We start from the raw sequence: 23581 nt of genomic DNA, 5'->3' as shown, positions 1-23581 counted from the left end.
CCTCTGACAGATTTCACAGTGAAAGTAGAGCTTTATAGTGCCAGATTCTAAATTATAAAGGCTGTGGGAGCAATTTTCAACTGCTGGCTGCCCAACTTCTTGCATTTTCATCCGAAAAAGGGGTGGCTCGCAGATGAAAATTGGAGGGCGCCTCAAACGCGCTACTGACACCCAAGACAGACCTGATGAAACAGGCAGGAGAGTGATTAATTGTGCAAATTGGGTCCTATGTCCCCAATTGCAAAGTTCAGGTTCAAATAGGCAGAATATGCGCCACAGACATCCACCCTATTTGTACCAGGCAGTGAGCACCCTAACCACGGTCCTTAAAGGAACTGCTGGATGCCACTCAGAAAATGGCCCAGGAAATTTTGAATTTGTGGGGCCAGGAGGAGCAGGAGTACGTGTCTTGTGACCACAAAAAACTCCAGCCTACTGCTGGTCCATTCGAGGCTGCACCCAAAGCCACCTCTACCCCCACCCTGAAACCTGACCTGCCAGCCAGCTTAGCGTGGGAGCTGACTGATTTCCTATCTTCCCACAAACAAAAGGTAAGCTGTAGTGGGATGTGTGATGCATGTAAGCCTGTAATTACCACATCTAACCACCAGAGGGCATATCCCTTTGTGTCTTAATGCAAGGAGTATCCGCAATAAGGTGGATGAATTAACTGTGCAAATAGATGTTAACAAATATGATGTGATTAGGATTATGGAGACGTGACTCTAGGATGATCAGGGCTGGGAACTCAACATCCAGGGGTATTCAACATTCAGGAAGGATAGAATAAAAGGAAAAGGAGGTGGGGTAGCATTGCTGGTTAAAGAGGAGATTAATGCAATTGTAAGGAAAGACATTAGCTTGGATGATGTGGAATCTATATGGGTAGAGCTGCAGAACACCAAAGGGCAAAAAACGTTAGTGGGAGTTGTGTACAGACCTCCAAACAGTAGTAGTGATGTTGGGGAGGGCATCAAATAGGAAATTAGGGGTGCATGCAATAAAGGTGCAGCAGTTATAATGGGTGACTTTAATATGCACATAGATTGGGCTAGCCAAACTGGAAGCAATACGGTGGAGGAGGATTTCCTGGAGTGCATAAGGGATGGTTTTCCAGATCAATATGTCGAGGAACCAACTAGGGGGGAGGTCATCTTAGACTGGGTGTTGTGTAATGAGAGAGGATTAATTAGCAATCTCATTGTGCGAGGCCCCTTGGGGAAGAGTGACCATAATATGGTGGAATTCTGCATTAGGATGGAGAATGAAACAGTTAATTCAGAGACCATGGTCCAGAACTTGAAGAAGGGTAACTTTGAAGGTATGAGGCGTGAAATGGCTAGGATAGATTGGCGAATGATACTTAAGGGGTTGACTGTGGATGGGCAATGGCATACATTTAGAGACAACAATTGTACATCCCTGTCTGGCGTAAAAATAAAAAAGGGAAGCTGGCTCAACCGTGGCTATCAAGGGAAATCAGGGATAGTATTAAAGCCAAGGAAGTGGCATACAAATTGGCCAGAAATAGCAGCGAACCCGGGGACTGGGAGAAATTTAGAACTCAGCAGAGGAGGACAAAGGGTTTGATTAGGGCAGGGAAAATGGAGTATAAGAAGAAGCTTGCAGGGAACATTAAGGCGGATTGCAAAAGTTTCTATAGATATGTAAAGAGAAAAAGGTTAGTAAAGACAAACTTGGGTCCCCTGCAGTCAGAATCAGGGGAAGTCATAACGGGGAACAAAGAAATGGCAGACCAATTGAACAAGTACTTTGGTTCGGTATTCACTAAGGAGGACACAAACAACCTTCCGGATATAAAAGGGGTCAGAGGGTCTAGTAAGGAGGAGGATCTGAGGGAAATCTTTATTAGTCGGGAAATTATGTTGGGGAAATTGATGGGATTGCAGGCCGATAAATCCCCAGGGCCTGATGGACTGCATCCCAGAGTACTTAAGGAGGTGGCCTTGGAAATAGCGGATGCATTGACAGTCATTTTCCAACATTCCATTGACTCTGGATCAGTTCCTATCGAGTGGAGGGTAGCCAATGTAACCCCACTTTTTAAAAAAGGAGGGAGAGAGAAAACAGGGAATTATAGACCGGTCAGCCTGACCTCAGTAGTGGGTAAAATGATGGAATCAATTATTAAGGATGTCATAGCAGCGCATTTGGAAAAAGGTGACATGATAGGTCCAAGTCAGCATGGATTTGTGAAAGGGAAATCATGCTTGACAAATCTTCTGGGATTTTTTAAGGATGTTTCCAGTAAAGTGGACAAGGGAGAACCAGTTGATGTGGTATATTTGGACTTTCAGAAGGCTTTCGACAAGGTCCCACACAAGAGATTAATGTGCAAAGTTAAAGCACATGGGATTGGGGGTAGTGTGGTGACGTGGATTGAGAACTGGTTGTCAGACAGGAAGCAAAGAGTAGGAGTAAATGGGGACTTTTCAGAATGGCAGGCAGTGACTAGTGGGGTACCGCAAGGTTCTGTGCTGGGGCCCCAGCTGTTTACATTGTACATTAATGATTTAGACGAGGGGATTAAATGTAGTATCTCCAAATTTGTGGATGACACTAAGTTGGGTGGCAGTGTGAGCTGCAAGGAGGATGCTATGAGGCTGCAGAGTGACTTGGATAGGGTAGGTGAGTGGGCAAATGCATGGCAGATGAAGTATAATGTGGATAAATGTGAGGTTATCCACTTTGGTGGTAAAAACAGAGAGACAGACTATTATCTGAATGGTGACAGATTAGGAAAAGGGGAGGTGCAACGAGACCTGGGTGTCATGGTACATCAGTCATTGAAGGTTGGCATGCAGGTACAGCAGGCGGTTAAGAAAGCAAATGGCATGTTGGCCTTCATAGTGAGGGGATTTGAGTACAGGGGCAGGGAGGTGTTGCTACAGTTGTACAGGGCCTTGGTGAGGCCACACCTGGAGTATTGTGTACAGTTTTGGTCTCCTAACTTGAGGAAGGACATTCTTGCTATTGAGGGAGTGCAGCGAAGATTCACCAGACTGATTCCCGGGATGGTGGGACTGACATATCAAGAAAGACTGGATCAACTGGGCTTGTATTCACTGGAGTTCAGAAGAATGAGAGGGGACCTCATAGAAACGTTTAAAATTCTGACGGGTTTAGACAGGTTCGATGCAGGAAGAATGTTCCCAATGTTGGGGAAGTCCAGAACCAGGGGTCACAGTCTAAGGATAAGGGGTAAGCCATTTAGGACCAAGATGAGGAGAAACTTCTTCACCCAGAGAGTGGTGAACCTGTGGAATTCTCTACCACAGAAAGTAGTTGAGGCCAATTCACTAAATATATTCAAAAGGGAGTTAGATGAAGTCCTTACTACTAGGGGGATCAAGGGGTATGGCGAGAAAGCAGGAAGGCGGTACTGAAGTTGCATGTTCAGCCATGAACTCATTGAATGGCGGTGCAGGCTAGAAGGGCTGAATGGCCTACTCCTGCACCTATTTTCTATGTTTCTATCCCCTGGAGTCCCAAGGGATCCCACAATCCCTTTGAGCTTGCAGTATCTAGTCTGACTCTTTATCCAAGACATAACAACTGGCGACGAGATACAGATAACAAACCCCAACGCAACAATGCATCCTGGAGAAATTTTCGGAGGGAGATGGTTGGGAAAACTTCGTGGAGCGACTTGACCAATACTTCGTGGCCAATGAGCTGGAAGGAGAAGGAAACGCTGCCAAACGAAGGGCGATCCTCCTCACCATTTGCGGGGCATCAACGTATGGCCTCATGAAAAACCTACTCGCTTCAGCAAAATCCACAGACAAGTCATACGATGAGTTGTGCAGACTGGTCCGGGAGCATCTAAATCCGAAGGAAAGCGTTCTGATGGCGAGGTATCGGTTCTACACGTACAAGAGGTCTGAAGGCCAGGAAGTGGCGAGCTACGTTGCCGAGCTAAGGCGCCTTGCAGGACATTGTGAAGTTGAAGGACAATTGGAGCACATGCTCAAGGACTTCTTTATACTTGGCATTGGCCATGGAGTAATACTTCGCAAACTTTTGACTGTAGAGACCCCAACCTTGAGTAAAGCCATAACGATAGCCCAGGTTTTCATCACCACCAGTGACAATACCAAACAAATTTCCCAGCACATCAGTGCTGCTGCAAGTACTGTGAACAAAATAACGTTGTTTTCAAATTGAAATGTACATGGCAGGACTTACATGCCTGTAGCTGCACAACCGCAGATGACTCAGAGTCCGCCATCAAGGGTGGTGAATACAAGGCAATTAACACCTTGTTGGCACTGCGGGGGTGATCATTGATTCCATTCATTCCGTTTCAAAGGATACATTTGCAAGGGCTGTGGAAAAATGGGACACCTCCAACATATGTGCAGACGAGCTGCAAACCCTGCTAATCCTGCAAACCACCATGTTGCAGAGGAGGACAGATCCACGGTGGATCATGATGAACCAGAGCCTCAGACCGAGGAGGCAGAGGTATATGGGGTGCACACATTTATCACAAAGTGTCCCCTGATAATGCTGAAGGTTGAATTAAATGGACTTCCGGTGTCCATGGACCTGGACATGGGCGCAAGCCAGTCCATAATGAGCAAAAAGACTTTGTTGTGTGGTGCAACAAGGCTTCAAGGCCAGTGCTGACTCCCATTCGCACCAAACTTAGAACGTACACAAAGGAACTGATTCCCATAATTGGCAGTGCTACCGTAAAGGTCTCCTACGATGGAGCAGTGCACGATTTACCACTCTGGGTGGTACCGGGCAATGGCTATTCGGCAGGAGCTGGCTGGGAAAGATAAGCTGGAACTGGGACGACGTCCGAGCGCTTTCGACCGTCGATGACACCTCATCTGCCCAGGTCCTAAGCAAGTTCCCCTCGCTGTTCGAACCAGGCATCGGGAAGTTCCAAGGAGCAAAAGTGCAGATCCATTTGATTCCGAGGGCGCGACCCATCCATCACAAGGGGAGAGCGGTACCTTACATGATGAGAGAGAGGGTGGAGATCGAGCTGGACAGGTTGCAATGAGAGGGCATCATTTCGTTGATCGAATTCAATGAGTGGGCCAGTCTGATTGTTCCAGTCCTCAAGGGAGACGGCACCGTCAGAATCTGTGGTGATTACAAAGTAACTATCAATCGTTTCTCACTGCAGGATTAATACCTGCTACCAAAGGCAGACGACCTATTTGCAACGCTGGCGGGAGGGAAATCATTCACGAAGCTGGACTTGACCTCGGCCTACATGACGCAGGAGCTGGAGGAATCTTCGAAAGGCCTCACCTGCATCAACACGCACAAAGGTCTTTTCGTTTACAACAGATGTCCGTTTGGGATTCGATCGGCTGCGGCGATATTCCAGAGGAACATGGAAAGCTTGCTGAAGTTGGTCCCGCACATCGTGGTCTTCTAGGATGACATCTTGGTTACTGGTCGGGACACCGTCGAGCACCTACAGAACTTGGAGGAGGTTCTTAGTCGGCTTAATCATGTGGGGCTCAGGCTAAAATGCTTGAAGTGCATTTTCCTGGCGCCTGAAGTGGAGTTCCTGGGGAGAAGAATTGCGGCGGATGGCATCAGGCCCACCGATTCAAAGACAGAGCAATCAAGAACGCACCGAGACCACAGAACGTGACGGAGCTGCGGTCGTTTCTCGGACTCCTGAACTATTTTGATAACTTCTTACCGGGTCTTAGCATATTGTTAGAACCCCTGCACTCTTTACTGCTTAAGGGAGCTGAATGGGTATGGGGTAAAAGCCAGGAAAATGCCTTTGAGAAAGCTAGGAAGCTGTTATGTTCAAACAAATTGCTTGTGTTGTATGATCCATGTAAACGTTTGGTACTAGCATGTGATGCGTCGTCGTACGGGGTCGGGTGTGTATTGCAACAAGCTAATGAATTTGGGAAATTGCAACCGGTTGCTTATGCATCCAGAAGTCTGTCTAAGGGCGAGAGGGCCTACAGTATGATCGAAAAAGAAGCGTGAGCGTGTGTTTACTGGGTAAAGAAAATGCATCAAAATCTGTTTGGGCTCCAATTTGAATTGGAAATCGATCATAAGCCGCTTATATCCCTCTTTTCTGAAAATAAGGGGATAAAGAGATGGGCGCTCACTTTGTCCACATACAACTATGCCATCCGCTACAGGCCAGGCACAGAAAACTGTGCCGATGCTCTCAGTAGGTTACCATTGCCCACCACCGGGGTGGAGATGGCACAGCCTGCAGATTTAGTTATGGTAATGGAAGCATTCGAGAATGAGCAATCACCTGTCACCGCCCGACAGATTAGAACCTGGATGAGCCAGGACCCCTTACTGTCCTTAGTAAAAAACTGTATGCTCCACGGGAGTTGGTCTAGTGTCCAGTTAGAGATGCAGGAAGAAATAAAGCCGTACCAGTGGCGCAAAGATGAAATGTCTATACAGGCAGACTGCCTCCTATGGGATAATCGGGTAGTTGTGCCAAAAAAGGGCAGGGATACTTTCATTAGTGATCTCCACAGTACCCGCCCAGGCATTGTAATGATGAAAGCGATAGCGAGATCCCACGTGCGGTAGCCTGGTATCGATGCAGACTTAGAGTCCTGTGTGCACAAATGTAATACATGTAATTTGGCTAGAAAAAGCAACAAACCTGAAGACTGGGAGACATTTAAAATTCAACAGAGGAAGACTAAGGGTTTAATTAAGAGGGGGAAAATAGAGTATGAGAGGAAGCTTGCAGGGAACATAACAACTGACTGCAAAAGCTTCTATAAATGTGAACAGAAAAAGATTAGTGAAGACAAACGTAGGTCCCTTGCAGTCGGATTCAGGTGAATTTATAATGGGGACAAAGAAATGGCAGACCAATTGAACAAATACTTCGGTTCTGACTTCACGAAGATAGACACAAATAACCTTCCGAATGTACTAGGGGACAGTGGGTCTAGTGAGAAGGAGGAACTGAAGGATATCCTTATAAGGCAGGAAGTTGTGTGAGGGAAACTGATGGGATTGAAGGCCGATAAATCCCCGGGGTCTGATAGTCTGCATCCCAGAGTACTTAAGGAAGTGGCCCTAGAAATAGTGGATGCTTTTCCAACAGTCTATTGACTCTGGATCAGTTCCTATGGACTGGAGGGTAGCTAATGTAACACCACTTTTTAAAAAAGGAGGGAGAGAGAAAACAGGTAATAGCCTGACATAAGTAGTGGGGAAAATGTTGGAATCAATAATTAAGGATGAAATAGCAGCGCATTTGGAAAGCAGTGACAGGATTGGACCAAGTCAGCATGGATTTATGAAAGGGAAATCATGCTTGACGAATCTTCTGGAATTTTTTGAGGACGTAATTAGCAGAGTGGACAAGGGAGAACCAGTTGATGTGGTGTATTTGGACTTTCAAAAGACTTTTGACAAGGTCCCACACAAGAGATTGTTGTGCAAAATCAAAGTGCATGGCATTGGGGGTAATGTACTGACGTGGATAGAGAACTGGTTGGCAGACAGGAAGCAGAGAGTCGGGATAAACGGGTCCTTTTCATAGTGACTAGTGGAGTGCCGCAGGGCTCAGTGCTGGGACCTCAGCTCTTTACAATATACATTAACGATTTAGATGAAGGAATTGAGTGTAATATCTCCAAGTTTGCAGATGACACTAAACTAGGTGGCGGTGTGAGCTGTGAGGAGGACGCTAAAAGGCTGCAGGGTGACTTGGACAGGTTAGGTGAGTGGGCAAATGCATGGCAGATGCAGTATAATGTAGATAAGTGTGAAGTTATCCATTTTGGGGGCAAAAACACGAAGGCAGAATATTATCTGGATGGCGGCAGATTAGGAAAAGGGGAGGTGCAACGAGACCTGGGTGTCATGGTTCATCAGTCACTAAAAGTGGGCATGCAGGTACAGCAGGCGATGAAGGCGGCAAATGGTATGTTGGCCTTCATAGCTAGGGGATTTGAGTATAGAAGCAGGGAGGTCTTACTGCAGTTGTACAGGGCCTTGGTGGGACCTCACCTGGAATATTGTGTTCAGTTTTGGTCTCCTAATCTGAGGAAGGACGTTCTTGCTATTGAGGGAGTGCAGCGAAGGTTCACCAGACTGATTCCAGGGATGGCTGGGCTGTCATAAGAGGAGAGACTGGATCAACTGGGCCTTTATTCACTGGAGTTTAGAAGGATGAGAGGGGATCTCATAGAAATGTATAAGATTCTGACGGGACTGGACAGGTTAGATGCGGGAAGAACGTTCCCAATGTTGGCAACGAGGAAGCGGACGAACTCCACGCAACCATGGCTACTCTAGGCTCGCTAAAGGATTTTACCGTGGGCAATGATTGGGAGGCCTTTACGGAAAGGCTCGAGTACTACTTCACAGCAAACGACCTGACAGAGGACACGGACGCAATGAGAGATAAGCGTAATGCGATATTGCTTTCCAGTTGTGGAGATAAGGTTTACTGTCTCGTCAGGGATTTGCTGGCACCCAGGAGCGCCAGGGACAAGTCATATGAGGAGCTGATCGCACTCATTCGTGACCAGTTGAAACCGAAGGAGAGCATCCTCACGGCCAGATACAAATTTTACCATCACTGCAAACCCGAGGGCCAGGATGTCACCAGATATGCTGCGGACCTCAGGAGACTCGCGGCGCCGTGTGATTTTGGCACACACCTTGATGAGGCATTGCGGGACGTTTTCGTTATGGGGATTGTCCACGACGGCCTCCTTCACAAGCTGTTAGCCACGGAACCCACAGTCACTCTGACAAAGGCCATCACCATCAGCTGGGCATATATGACCTCGACGCAGCACCAAGCAAATGATCCACACAGTCTTGAACCCGGCAAGCACTGTCCACAGGATAGGGCCCACCATGGACAAAACTGCAGAACGTGGCTCTGCCTGGGGCAGAGAGCACAGACCTCAGGGTCCTGGAACTCAGAGTTCGCTGAGGGGGGCCAATCAAGCAGCACCATGCTTGCGCTGCGGAGGAAGCCATGGGGCTCACCGGTGCAGGTTTGCGGAGTATACGTGCAATACCTGCCACGTTAAAGGCCACCTTCAGCGTATGTGTAAAAGAAATAAGACTCACCATGTGGCTGAGGAGATGGGGGATGATCCACTGCTCAGCGAGGAGCAGGCAGAAGAAGATGAGGGGTTGGGACTGTATACATGCACCGACGATTCGCCCCCAGTGATAATGGAAGTAAAAATTGACGGAGTCCCAGTGAGTATGGCAGTGGATACGGATCGGGTCCGTCGTTGGTGAGTCAGAGAACTTTTGATAAACTGTGGGGTAACCCGGCCGCACGACCCAAGTTGGTCCCGGTCACGGCAAAGCTGCGTACCTACACCAAGAAACTGATACCTGTTCGCGGCAGAGCGGATGTGCAGGTATCTCACGGTGGCGAGACGCACGGTTTACCCTTATGGGTCATTGCAGGCGATGGGCCAACGCTCCTCGGCAGAAGATGGATGGGAAAAGTCCGTGGGAGCAGGGAAGACTTCACTCCTCCACAGACTGCTGCTCCCCGGGTCCCCAAAGATCAGCGCCAACCGAGCTGGAGCTGCAGCCTAAATTCACACACAGGCGACAGCAGCCCAGAACTCCTGACCCCAAGCAATCCTGCAGCCTCAGCCTCCATAGATGAGCAGACCCTGGAAGAACAAAGTTGCAGGTCAGCCTCCACCCTGGAAGAACAGGTATTGCTGAGGTGCGGGCCTATTGCTGGGGTGCGGGCCGGCGGGGCGCTGCGGGCAAGAAGCGGGAGGCCCATCGATGGCCGGCGGATCCGGGGGGCCCATGCGAAACAGTCAGGCGGCAGCAGGAGAGGCGGCCACGGCGGCCGCAGGAGGGGCGGCCATGGCGGGAGCAGAGGCTGCGGCGGGCGCGACTTGGCGGGACGTGAGGCAGAGCGGCGGATGCGGCAGCAAGCACGGAGCGATTCACTGTGACTGATCGAGTCCAGGGAGCCACTGCTGTAAGAGGGATTGATCTGGGCCGTTTTGCTTTTTCCTTTTCCCTCCTTCCTTGTTTCTTCTTCTTTCCTCGCCAGCGAGCTCAAGATGGTGGGGAGCCTCATGGCAATGGAGACAAAGGCCAGCAGAACACCTAAGATGGCGGCGCCCAAAGGAAGCCTCGTGGGATACACAAGATGGCGTCTTAAAAGGGAAATGCTCCCGGGAGTCTTAAAAGGGCCTTACACCACTGCGGTCCCCACATAAAGACTTTTGGACTTTTGTAAGGCTCGAGTGAGTCTAAGTGTGCTATGTGAATGTAGAATGATGGATTTATGACAAGAATCAACATTTTAATGCTGGGTGGTCACTGTGTTTAAAATAATGGACATGAATTGCGAATTACAATAAGAGTTAATATCTCAATGCTGAATGGACGTGGATCCGTGACCAACATTACCAATGGGCTAATGCGTCTTTCGATTTAGGGGATTCAAGCAACGGCTTTTTGAACTGGGTGGGGGAAGTGATGATGTGTATTGTTCTGGTACATTAAATGTATGATAAGTACAATGGTGCACCACAGAGGGCACTGTGGTGGGAGACCTGAAAGTACCTGCATGAGGCAGTATAAAAGGCTGCCCACCACACCTGTGGAGCACTCTGGAGCTGTTCAATAAAGCACTAAGGTCTCAGCAGTTAGATCAACACCAGACTGTGTGGAGTCAGTGATTTGTGTGCTACATACACCACACAAACGACTCACCAACACCAGCATTTGCACCGAGACGATCAACCAGGGAAAGGAAGGCCCCAGATCGACTCACATTGTAAATAGTTACACTGTTGACTTTGGGGGGGGGGGGTGCGGGGTGCGGGAGTATTGTTATGAATGTAAACCTGTAATGACCATGTCTAACCATCAGCGGGCTTATCCCCTGAAGTCCCAAGGGATCCCACAATCCCTTGGGAGCACCTGTATATAAGGAGGCCTCACAGGCTGGAGAGGCACTCTGAGATCTGTAATAAAGGACTACGGTCACACTTACTTTGAGCTTGCAGTATCTAGTCTGACTCTTTATCCAAGACATAACAGGATGCAAATATAAAAAGTAATCAAAAAGGCTAATGAAATGTTGCCTTTATCTCAAGAGGGTTAGAATTCTAAAGTGAAGTACTGCTTCAGTTGTACAGAACCATGATCAGGCGCTATCTGAAGTACGATGTTCAGCTTTGGGCAGCATACCTCAGGAATGATATATTGGTCTTGGAAGAGGTACAGTGCAGATTTAGCAGATACCAGAGTTTAAAGGATTAAATTATGAGGACAGACTGATTAAACGTGCCTTGCATTCCCATGTATTTAGAAGGTTGAGGATTGATCTTAATTGAGGTGTTTAAAACAATAAAGGGACTCGATAGGGTAGATACAACAACTTGTATTTATATAGCGCTTTTAAAGTCCCAGGCGCTTCACAGGAGTATTACAAGACAAAAAAATTGACACCGAGCCACAGAAGGAGAAATTAGGGCAGGTGACCAAAAGCTTGGTCAAAGAGGTAGGTGTTAAGGAGCATCTTGAAGGAGGAAAAAGAGATAGAAAGGTGGAGAGGTTTAGGCAGGGAATTCCAGAGTTTAGGGCCGAGGCAACAGAAGGCACGGCCACCAATAGTTGAGAGATTATAATCAGGGTTGCTCAAGAGGGCAGAATTAGGGGAGCGCAGACATCTTGGGCGGAGGGGGGGTGGGGAGGTTGTGGGGCTGAAGGAGATTACAGAGATAGGGAGTGGCGAGGCCATGGAAGGATTTTAAAACAAGGATGAGAATTTTGGGATCGAGACATTGCTTAACCAGGAGCCAAGAAACAAGAGGGCATAATCTTAAAAGTACAGCTAGGCCATTTAGGAGTGAAATCAGAAAATATTTTTTCACAGAAAGTGTAGTGAATTCTGTAACTTTCTCTCCTAAAAGGGAAATGCTGGGTCAATTGAAATTTTCAAGACTGAGATCATTAGATTTTTAGATAAGAAATAGGAACAGGAGTAGGCCATATGGCCCTTCGAGGCTGCTCCGCCATTCAATAAGATCATGGCTGATCTGATCATGGACACAGTTCCACTTCCCCGCCCACTCTCCATAACCCTTTATCCCCTTATCGTTTAAGAAACTGCCTATTTCTGTCTTAAATTTATTCAGTGTCCCAGCTTCCACAGCTCTCTGAGGCAGCGAATTCCACAGATTCATAACCCTCAGAGAAGAAATTTCTGCTCATCTCTGTTTTAAATGGGCGGCCCCTTATTCTAAGATCATGCCCTCTAGTTCTAGTCTCCCCCATCAGTGGAAACATCCTCTCTGCATCCACCTTGTCAAGCCCCCTCATAATCTTATGTTTCGGTAAGATCATCTCTCATTCTTCTGAATTCCAATGAGTAGAGGCCCAACCTACTCAACCTTTCCTCATAAGTCAACCTCCTCATCTCCGGAATCAACCAAGTGAACCTTCTCTGAACTGCCTCCAAAGCAAGTATATCCTTTCGTAAATATGAAAACCAAAACTGCACGCAGTATTCCAGGTGTGGCCTCACCAATACCTTGTATAACTGTAGCAAGACGTCCCTGCTTTTATACCCTTTTGTTGTGTAAGGGTTTCAAGGGATACAGAAACCCTGAAGGGAGTACAGATCAGCCAGTGAATGGTGGATAGACTCGAGCGGCTGAATGGCCTACTCCTGTTCCTATGATAACTCATGGTTTGTCGATGGATACTGCCTGACCTGCTGAATGTCTCCAGTGTTTTCTGTTTTTGCCTTAAAATTGTGTAACTCTTTACCTCCCTTGGACTTTCTTTCCTTTTTCTGTATTTTAAAGTTCAAGCTTGCAATCAACCAATCACTGCTTCCTAATTTACATCATCTTCTCTTTTACTATTTCAACTCGAGGTGACATGTATTATGGATCATAGCCTTTAACCCTCATCTTCAAAAAAAATGGTGGTGTCATTGGAATTTGCCTTTGTACCAGGTCTTTACCAAGTAACTTCATGTCTCTGTCTCTTAGTGCTGTGAAAACTGCCATCCTTATCCAGTCTGGCCTAAATCAGACTCCAGACCCACTCTTAATTGCCCTCTGAAATAGCCTAGAAAGCCACTCAGTTGTATTTAAGAAGGCGGCTCACCACCATCTTCTCGAGGGCAATTAAGGATAGGCAATTAATGCTGGCCTTGCCAGCGACGCCCACGTCGCATGAATTAATTTTTAAAAAGTTGAGGTTTGCCTGTTGGACATTCAGATGACAATGGAATCCAAAACAGATGGAAAGGTATACACAGTTTGTAGTTTTTTCATTCATTAACTTACCACCATATGTGGATAGAAAACGACTTTTCACAATGTAACGGTCTGAATTCTGGTCTGGAAACAGGCCAATTCGAGATATAGGTGCATAAGCCTGTGAACCATAATTTGCATAGTCCTGTATGAGGCTACGCCGCTCAAGCTTCCCTTCCACATTTCTCCTCTTAGCTATTAGTTTTCTTATTTCTAGAAAGACAAATTTTAAAAGTTAATTAAGATCAGAATACATTTTTTATATAATTTAAACATTGATTCTTGTGCAATCATCAGATAACATCCCCACTTCTGAACTTATGATGGAGGAAAGGTCATTGATGAAGCAGCTGGAGATGGTTGGGCCCAGGACAGTGCGCTGAGGAACTTTTGCAGTGATGTCCTGGGGCAGAGATGCTTTGCCTCCAACAACCACAACTATCTTCCTTTGTGCTAGGTCTGACTCCAGGTAATGGAGAGTTTTCCCCCTGATTCCCATTGACTTCAATTTTCCTAGGGATCCTTGGTACCATACTCGATCAATTGCTGCCTTGATGTCAAAGGCAGTCACGCTCATCTCACCTTTAGAATTCAGCTCTTTTGTCCATGTTTGGACCATGGCTGTAATGAGGTCTGGAGCCGATTGGTCCTGGCATAAACCAAATTGAGCATCGGTGAGTAGGTTATTGGTGAGCAAGTGCCGCTTGATAGCACTGTTGAAGACACATTCTATCATTTTGTTGATGATTGAGAATAGACTGCTGGATTGGTAATTGGTCGGATTGGATTTGTCCTGCTTTTTGTGGACAGGACATACCTGGGTAGTTTTCCGCATTGTCACATCGATACCAGTGTTGTCGTTGTACTGGAAAAGCTTGGCTAGAGCTGCGGCTAGTTCTAGAGCAGTAATCTTCAGCATGACAGCCGGGATGTTGTCGGGGCCCATAACCTTTGCTGTATCCAGTGCGCTCAGCCATTTCTTGATATCACGTGGAGTAAATCAAATTGGCTGAAGATTGGCTTCTGTGATGGTGGGCACTCGGCACTTCTGGCTGAAGATGGTTGCGGATGCTTCAGCATTGTCTTTTTCACTTGCGTGCTTGGCTCCGCCATCATTGAGGATGGAGATATTCATGGAGCCTCTTCCTCCCATTAGTTGTTTAATGCGTCCGCATGCCCAACATGAGACTCCCAAAGCAAGCGCTCTACTCGGAACTCCTACATGGCAAACGAGCCCCAAGTGGGCAGAGGAAATGCTTCAAGGACACACTCAAAGCCTCCTTGATAAAGTGCAACATCCCCACTGGCACCTGGGAACCCCATGCCCTGTGGAGGAAGAACATCCAGGAGGGCATTGAGCACCTTGAGTCTCATCGCCAAGAGCATATAGAATTCAAGTGCAGACAGCGGAAGGAGCGTGTGGCAAACCAGACTCCCCACCCACCCCTACTTTCAACCACTGTCTGTCCCACCTGTGACAGAGCCTGTAATTTCCATATTGGATTGTACAGGCACCTGAGAACTTCATCATCATCATAGGCAGACCCTCGAAATGAGGATGACTTGCTTCCACACCAAAAACGGATAAGTTCACAGGTGTTCCAATGAAGGACCTAAAATTCATTTGGTGTCAGAAGTGGGATCTCAACGGACGACTGCCGAAAGCTTGCGAATTAAGAGCCGAACTAGCCTCGGATGAGACGGGAGGAAAATGGCTACCGGAGTGAGTACTTTTTAAGTACCACTGCGGTTCCCTCCAGTCCCAAAAGTCTGAAGAAAGTTTTGCCACTCGCTGGTTCTCAGGTAGCGTCCGAACGAGATCCAGGTCAATCTGGCGAATACCTTTTAACTTAGGAAATAAGTGTCCAAGTCAGGTACGATGTCGACCTTGTATTTCACTTGGCCCGTCTAGGCGCTGATTGGACTTAAATAGACTATCGCGGGGCGACGCGAACAGGAACACCACAGGGCGACGCGGAGGGAAAAGGAAATTGTGTAAAACTAAAATCGGAACACCGCGGGGCGACGCGGAGGGAAAGGGAAATTGTGTAAGACTAAATTGTACTTACGCCAGGTACAGCGTCGACCTTCTATATCACTTGGTCCGCCAAAGCTCTGGGTAAGATAAAGTAGTCTTTTATCGCGGGGCGACGCGAGGAATAAAGTAGTCTTTTATCGCGGGGCGGCGCGAGGAATTGTGTAAGGATAAAAGGAATTGTTTAAGGATTATCGCGGGGCAACGCGAATAGGATTACCGCGGGGCGACGCGGGATTGTGTAAGGATTATCGCGGGGCGATGTGAGGGATTGTGTAAAATTAACTTGTACTTATGCCAGGTACGGTGTTGATCCTGTATATCACTTGGTCCGCCTAGGCTCTGGATAAGATAAAATACTCTTTTACTGCGGGGCGACGCGGGAATGGGCAATCATTTAGATAAAACTACGAATGCGGGCAGCCCGCTACAGAAGTTATGCGAAGAATTCCCTGAAAAGGCTGAGCAATTTAGACAATTATCGGGAGCCTTGAACAAATTGTTAGGAGATGATCAATGGCCCCTAGGGGGCACTAAGAGTGTAGAGGTGGCAAAAAGAGCACAGGCATTAATTTGGAAAAAGGGACGAGGAAAAAGGGATAAAAGTTTAATTGCCACATGGAGACAATATTGTCAAAAACTAAAAGATGCATCACTTTTGTCAAGTTGGCAGGAAAACGCCATTAAATTAGGATTCTCATTGACGGAGGGAGGACATGTTAAACCCCTCGATGTTTTAAAGAAAGAGTGCGCGCACGAAAAACGTACCAAGAGTTCCACAGGGACCTCTGAGAAGGGTATTGACAGACTACATAGTCAAATGGTTGGCCTTGCATTGACCGAGGCTGAGGACGAAATTGAATAATGGTCACTGACTCGGCGCCCGACGGCGCCTCCCGTAGCAGAACCCCATGGTCCCCTCCTTACAACCCCCACCTTACGACCACACCACGGAGAGGGAAGGCACCGACCAACCCCCACCGACGGCCCCACACCCGCCAGTCCGAATAGGCTCTTCCCCCTCTGACAATGAGTCGGATACCTGGCATGACTCAATAGCCGCCAGAATCCGGTCTAGAACCACGAGGGATCGGCAACCCCGCGGCTCAGTTGATCGGACTCCTAGCCAAGAGAGGCGACCGAGGTGCCCTCGTAAGCCCCGGTCAACATCGGAATCACGGCACCGCCGCCGCCGGCCCAGCAATCACCGCCGTAGTACAAGCACCAGTTCTACCGACTCCTGAGTGGGAAACCGCGTCCGAGACGGGCAGTCCTGTCCCAAAGCTCAGGCAACAATTCCCGGTCCGAGCCATGCCAAATCTTGACGCCACAACCGTCGCTGCTAATCCTACCATAGACATATATGTGCCGTGGAAGCTAAATGAGATCATGGCCATTCTGGCCAGTATGCCAGACCGAAAAAGAGAACCTGTTAAGTTTGTAGATTAACTCCGAACCACGATTGCGGTCTACAATGCGGATTCAAGGGACTTGTGGTCCTTGGTCCAACAGACCTTAAGTCCTGTCGAGCATGCCCGGTTCTTAACCCATCTGGATTTTGCCAACCATGCCGCCCTGCTAATCGCACATCCCAACAATGACCAGAACCGGCAAAACGCTATTTTTACTGCTCTAGGTACTACCCTCCAGAAACCTATCAGTATGGCCAATGTCTTAGAAACCAAACCTAAACAGGACGAGAACGCTGATGAATTTATGGAAAGATTTGTTGAAATTTATGGAGGCCAGTCGGGAGATAATGCCTTCCGTGCGGGAGATAATTCACCTCAATTCTGCGCCATCCTACTCCAGTGTTTGCCTCATTCGATCGCTCACGCCATCCGGACAAATAATATGAACTGGGTAGACAATAGTAAGGCCCAGATGGAAAGAGCCGTGAAATATTACTGGCAGGAAAAAAAAGGGAGAAGGAGGAAATGTGCCCCCAACCCGGGTTAAGAATGAATATGTAACTAAGAAGGAGGTCCCCCAGAAGGCGGGACCGAGACCCGACCCGAGAGGATATCAAATGGAGCCTCAGTATTGTGTGCAGAGGCCGGGCTGGGTGGATACTCAGGGCTGTGGCTATATTGAACATCCAAATGATCCAGGTCCTGCAAATTACGGGCCGCCCTATTGCCCTCGACCAGGCATGGGGAGAGGGGATGGATGTTATCAGGGAGCATGTTTTAACTGTGGACAAGAGGGACACTGGAGTAGGGAGTGCCCCTCCCGCCGACCAGGAAGAGGGCGGGGAGGGAGAGGAGGATGGCAAGGGGAGAGAGGACAGGATCCTACATTAACTTCTCCCAGACAAACCCCTTCGCCCAACCGCAACCCCAACATCAGTATTGACTACGTAGCTTGATTGTACAAGGACCCCACTCGGATGAGGAACCGATGATATCATTAAAGATTCGAAATGAGTGGCAACCCTTCTTAATAGATACAGGAGCCTCTATGGCCTCTATGCAGTCGAAGCTTAAACTCCCTACCTCTAGCGAGACTCAGGGACTGTCGGGATTCCTGGGGCAAGTCTCAACATTCCCGGTGTCAGAACCAGTTAAAGTAATATACAAGGAAGGATCTGTGGAGCATCGATTTGTCATTACAACCAATCTGAACTGTAACTTGATGGCTAAGGACCTCCTCTGCAAATTCCAGTTACATCTAGAATGAGGAGATGATGGGGTCATTGTAAAACATGGACCCTTTAAACGGCAGTGTTACACCACCCGGACCCCTCAATGGTGGTCCCTAGACTTGCCCCAAGCGCCTTACCATGTGACCCTGGCCTATGACCCTAGTGGCAAGAATCAGGATCATGAAGGAGAAGAATGGGAAATCCTCCTACGGGCCAGGGTGACTGGACCGGAGGGTGAGGCAGATTTTGTAGAAGTGTATATGACCCTGTGGAGACAGCCTCCGACCGTGGCGCCACATGTTACTCGTGAAGTATTACATCCTCACCATGCCAAAGATTTAGGAATCATGGTACGCCAAGCTATAGACGAGGCTGACCCTACTAGTCCAGACTTGCAGATTGTGGGACATGGCCGAACGGTCCAATTTTACAGGAACCCCAAGAAGGTCCTGATGACACTGCACCACCACACTGGCGCTAACGTGCCCGACTATGTGGATCCTCATGTATGGGCAGAGGACCCCTCCCAAGTGGGCTATACGCCAATCGACCCGATCGAGATCCTAGTACAGGACGATGCGGACTGGCCCTCCATTCGTCAGTATCCACTGAAGCCACAGGCAATACCGAGTATTCATAAATTGATTAAGGGCCTTGTGGAACAGGGGATTTTGGTTCAATGTCACTCCCCATGTAATACACCGATATTGGCAGTCCCTAAGCCGGGCAAACCAAACCAGTTCCGCTTGGTCCAGGACCTTCGAGCCATTAATCCCAACCCAGCACAGATACTGTCATTGATCCCGGCAAATGCCAAGATCTTCGCACTTGTGGACCTTCAACACGCCTTCTTTGCCTTGCCATTGGCCCAGACGAGTCAGTACCTGTTCGCCTTCACTTACCAGGGACAGCAATATACCTGGACCAGACTCCCGCAAGGATTCATTCACTCCCCAACCCTGTTCTCGAGGTGCCTGCAAAAACAGCTACAGTCCCTAACTCTGACTAAAAGATCCACCTTGATCCAATATGTGGACGATTTATTGATAGCTAGTGCGGACGAATCAAGTGATCGGGAAGATTCCAACCAGCTGCTGAATTACTTGTCCTCCCTGGGATACATAGTCTCACTGTCGAAGGTCAAAATTGGCCAGCCCCAAGTCAAGTTTCTAGGGGTTATTCTATCAGGGACCCATCGAGCCCTGGAGTCTAGCCGAGTTGAACCCATCTGTCAATTTCCGGTCCCGAGTACCGCCAAACAGATGCGACAATGGTTGGGAATGATCAATTACTGTAGGTCCTGGATACCTAACGTTGCCCTGATGACTAAGCACCTCACCCCCTACACCACTAAAGAAGGCATATTCGAAATGGAAACTGCGGACACCCAAGCCTTTAAAGAATTAAAGACAGCTCTGCTACAGGCTCCAGCCTTGGGCCGACCTTTGTATGACCGGCCATTTCAGCTGTATTGTACCATCCTGAAAGACTGTGCTACTGCTGTTTTAACTCAGACACATGGAGATAAGCATCGGCCTGTGGCCTATTATTCATCCAAAATAGACCCCATTGCCTTGGGACACCCTGTGTGTACCCAAATTTTTGCGGCTATCTATAATAGTCTCCAATCTGCTGCAAACCTGACTCCCCAGCAAGACATTGTTGTCTATACTTCTCACTCCGTAGCCGCGCTCCTGGGCCAGTTGCAGACTCAGCATCTTACTATGGGCAGACAAAGTCGATATGAGATTTACCTACTGAACAATCCCAAGTTGACAGTTAGGCACTGTACTGCTATTAACCCGGCCTGTTTCCTTACTGAACCACCCCAAGGTGAGGAGGAACCAAGTCATGACTGTTTATCCTTAATCCAAGAGAGCACCTCTGTTAGGGAAGATCTAGTTGATGCACCAATGGCGGACCCCGACTGTATTATGTATGTTGACGGAAACTCTTCCATTGACCCGGAGGGCGGATGAATTTCAGGATATGCTATAGTAAACCAGGAGAATCGTGTCCTGGAATCTGCCGCCTTCGAGACTGCCTATTCCGCTCAACAAGCTGAACTAATCGCTCTCACTCGAGCCTGTATCTTAGCTACAGACCTCAAGGTCAATATCTATACCGACTCTAGGTATGCCTTTGGGGTAGCCCATGATTTTGGACAATTATGGAAAAACAGGGGATTCTTGACCTCAAATGGAAATGAAATATCCCATAGGCCACTAGTATCAGACTTGTTGCAGGCCCTTATGCTCCCTAAGCGTATTGCCAGTCAAATGTACCGTCCACACTACCGGAAAATCTCCGGTTGACATAGAGAACCGCTGTGCCGACAGAGAGGCCAAATAGGCCTCTCGCGGACAATAGATGGTGGTGCTCAGAATGATGAGTCAAACTAAAAATCCTGTGAAGGATAAGTTAGCCTCGGAAAAACCAATGCCAACCATCCAAGATGTTATTAAAGCACAGGAGGACGCTCTTGAAAAAGATAAACTGTTGTGGAAAGATTATGGATGTACTTATGACAATGTTTCTAAACTCTGGACCACTCCCGCGGAACAGACTTGCATGTCTGACGAGTTGGCCCTATGGGTTGTTGAATGTATGCACTTTGCTACTCATTGTGGAGCAAGGACAACAAGTGACACGCTTTTGGCCACTTGGTGGCACCCTAGACTCCAGGCACTGGCCCAGAACATCAGTAGTCGCTGCCTTATTTGCCAGCAGCATAATCCGGGGAAGGGAGTCCCCTGTGATTGGGGTAAGATGCCCCTACCAGAAGGCCCCTTTGAGACCTTGCAGTTGGACTACATTGAGTTGCAAAGAGTTCAGTGTTACAAATATGTGTTAGTAATAGTAGATGTGTTTACAAATGGATCAAAGCTTACCCTACCCTGGACAATAAGGCTCAAACTGTTGTTAAAGTGTTAATGAGGGAAATCGTTCCTAGATATGGTATCCCAGCTCGACTGAGTTCCGACAATGGCCCTCACTTACCCCAGTGCCTTACCCCAGTCCAAGTGCATGCCTCCCCCAGTCAAAGTGCCTTACCCCAGCCCAAGTGCATGCCTCCCCCAGCCAAAGTGCCTTACCCCAGTCTAATTGCATGACAACCCCAGCTAAAGTGCCTTACCCCAGCGCGTGCATCCTCCCCCCAGCTCCCTCCACCCACCATAGATGGGGCACTGTATACAGATTGTTAACAGGTTTATTGGGTATGAAGTGAATAGTGACAGTGTCGTGACTCCTGGATATCATCTACTCCAACGATGTCCCTTGTAGGGGGTTGGAAGAACGTGATGTGTCCTCCCCGAGTTCCCTCTCTCCCCACCGATCCCCCCCGGCCACCTATGTCTCTCCCTCTACCATCCCCCTGCAATGTCTCTCTCCCCCGCTCAGTATCTCTCTCTCCATCCAGCCTCTCTCTCTCTCTCTCTCTCCCCCTCTCCCTGCCAGCCTCTGCCTCTCTGTAGGCACCCCACCACTTCTCTGCTCGCCGCTCTTGGCCGCCACACTCGGCCCCACGCTGGGCCCTCATGGCCTCACGACAGACCGAGAGAGTCGGGGGAGGGGGAAGAGAGAATCGGATGGGGGGGGGGGGCAAAGAGAGTCGGGGGGGGGAGAGAGAGTCGGGGGAGGGAGAGAGAGTCGGGGGGGAAAGAGAGTCGGGGGGGAAAGAGAGTCGGGGGGGAAAGAGAGTCGGGGGGGGAAAGAGAGTCGGGGGGGAAAGAGAGTCGGGGGGGAAAGAGAGTCGGAGGGGGAAAAGAGAGTCGGGGGGGGGAAAGAGAGTCGGGGGGGGGAAGAGAGTCGGGGGGGGGAAGAGAGTCGGGGGGGGAAGAGAGTCGAGGGGGGGAAGAGAGTCGGGGGGGGAAGAGAGTCGGGGGGGGAAGAGAGTCGGGGGGCGGAGAGAGTCGGGGGGCAAAGAGAGTCAGGGGGCAAAGAGAGTCGGTGGGGCAAAGAGAGTCGGGGGGGAAGAGAGTCAGGGGAGAAAGAGAGTCGGGGGGAAAGAGAGTCGGGGGGGGAAGAGAGTCGGGGGGAAAGAGTGTCGGAGAGAGAGTCGGGTAGAAAGAGAGTTGGGGGGGAGTGTTGGGGGGGAGAGAGTCGGGGGGGAAAGAGGGTCGAGGGGAAAGAGAGTCGGGGGGGAAAGAGAGTCGAGGGGAAAGAAAGTCGGGGGGGAAAGAGAGTCGGCGGGGGAAAGAGAGTCGGGGGGGAAAGAGAGTCGGGGAGGGAAGAGAGTCGGGGAGGGAAGAGAGTCGGGGAGGGAAGAGAGTCGGGGAGGGAAGAGAGTCGGGGAAAGAGAGTCGGGGGGAAAGAGAGTCAGGGGGAAAGAGAGTCGGGGGGAAAGAGAGTCGGGGGGGAAAGAGAGTCGGCGGGAAAAGAGAGTCGGGGGGAAAAGAGAGTCGGGGAAAAGAGAGTCGGGGGAAAGAGAGTCGGGGGGAAAAGAGAGTCGGGGGGAAAAGAGAGTCGGGGAAAAGAGAGTCGGGGAAAAGAGAGTCGGGGGAAAGAGAGTCGGGGGCAAAGAGAGTCAGGGGGGCAAAGAGAGTCGGGGGGGCAAAGAGAGTCGGGGGGGCAAAGAGAGTCGGGGGGGCAAAGAGAGTCGGGGGGGCAAAGAGAGTCGGGGGGACAAAGAGAGTCGGGGGGACAAAGAGAGTCGGGGGGCAAAGAGAGTCAGGGGGCAAAGAGAGTCGGTGGGGCAAAGAGAGTCGGGGGGGAAAGAGAGTCGGGGGGGAAAGAGAGTCGGGGGGGAAGAGAGTCGGGGGGAAAGAGAGTCGGGGGGGAAAGAGAGTCGGGGGGGAAAGAGAGTCGGGGGGGAAAGAGAGTCGGGGGGGAAAGAGAGTCGGGGGGGAAAGAGAGTCGGGGGGGAAAGTAAGTCGGGGGGGGGAAAGAGTGTCGGGGGGAAAGAGAGTCGGGGGGGAAAGAGAGTCGGGGGGGGGAAAGAGAGTCGGGGGGAAAGAGAGTCGGGGGGAATGAGAGTCGGGGGGGAAAGAGAGTCGGGGGGGAAGAGAGTCGGGGGGGAAAGAGAGTCGGGGGGAAAGAGAGTCGGAGGGAAAGAGAGTCGGGGGGGAAAGAGAGTCGGGGGGGAAAGTGAGTCGGGGGGAAAGAGAGTCGGGGGGGGAAAGAGAGTCGGGGGGGAAAGAGAGTCGGGGGGGAAAGAGAGTCCGGGGTGAAAGAGAGTCCGGGGTGAAAGAGAGTCCGGGGGAAAGAGAGTCGGGGGGGGAAAGAGAGTCGGGGGGGGAAAGAGAGTCGGGGGGGAAAGAGAGTCGGGGGGGAAAGAGAGTCGGGGGGGAAAGAGAGTCGGGGGGGCGAAAGAGAGTCGGCGGGGCGAAAGAGAGTCGGAGGGGAAAGAGAGTCGGGGGGAAAGAGAGTCGGGGGGGAAAGAGAGTCGGGGGGGGGAAAGAGAGTCGGGGGGGGGAAAGAGAGTCGGGGGGGAAGGAGAGTCGGGGGGGAAGAGAGTCGGAGGGGGAAAAGAGAGTCAGGGGGGAAAGAGAGTCGGGGGGGAAAGAGAGTCAGGGAGGGAAGAGAGTCGGGGAGGGAAGAGAGTCGGGGAGGGAAGAGAGTCGGGGAAAGAGAGTCGGGGGGAAAGAGAGTCAGGGGGAAAGAGAGTCAGGGGGAAAGTGA

The 23581-nt window shown here is 49.6% G+C and overlaps 1 protein-coding gene across 3 annotated transcripts in view; it reads right to left on the bottom strand.

The window, feature by feature from the left end:
- Positions 1 to 23581, bottom strand: part of cfap91 (cilia and flagella associated protein 91) — a 208104-nt gene that overhangs the window by 93189 nt on the left and 91334 nt on the right. For 2 of the 3 annotated variants that reach the window (XM_070893569.1, XM_070893568.1), the window contains exon 9: positions 13311 to 13493. The exons of the other annotated variant lie outside the window; for it this stretch is intronic. In XM_070893569.1, the coding sequence (XP_070749670.1) occupies positions 13311 to 13493 (183 nt within the window). The remainder of the gene's footprint in view (positions 1 to 13310; positions 13494 to 23581) is intronic. 3 annotated transcript variants of the gene reach the window in all.

Source organism: Pristiophorus japonicus, chromosome 11, assembly GCF_044704955.1.
Source record: "Pristiophorus japonicus isolate sPriJap1 chromosome 11, sPriJap1.hap1, whole genome shotgun sequence".
NCBI classification, from domain to species: Eukaryota; Metazoa; Chordata; class Chondrichthyes; family Pristiophoridae; genus Pristiophorus; species Pristiophorus japonicus.
Note: the sequence above shows the minus strand (reverse complement) of the source record. Positions and strands in the feature narration are given on the sequence as shown.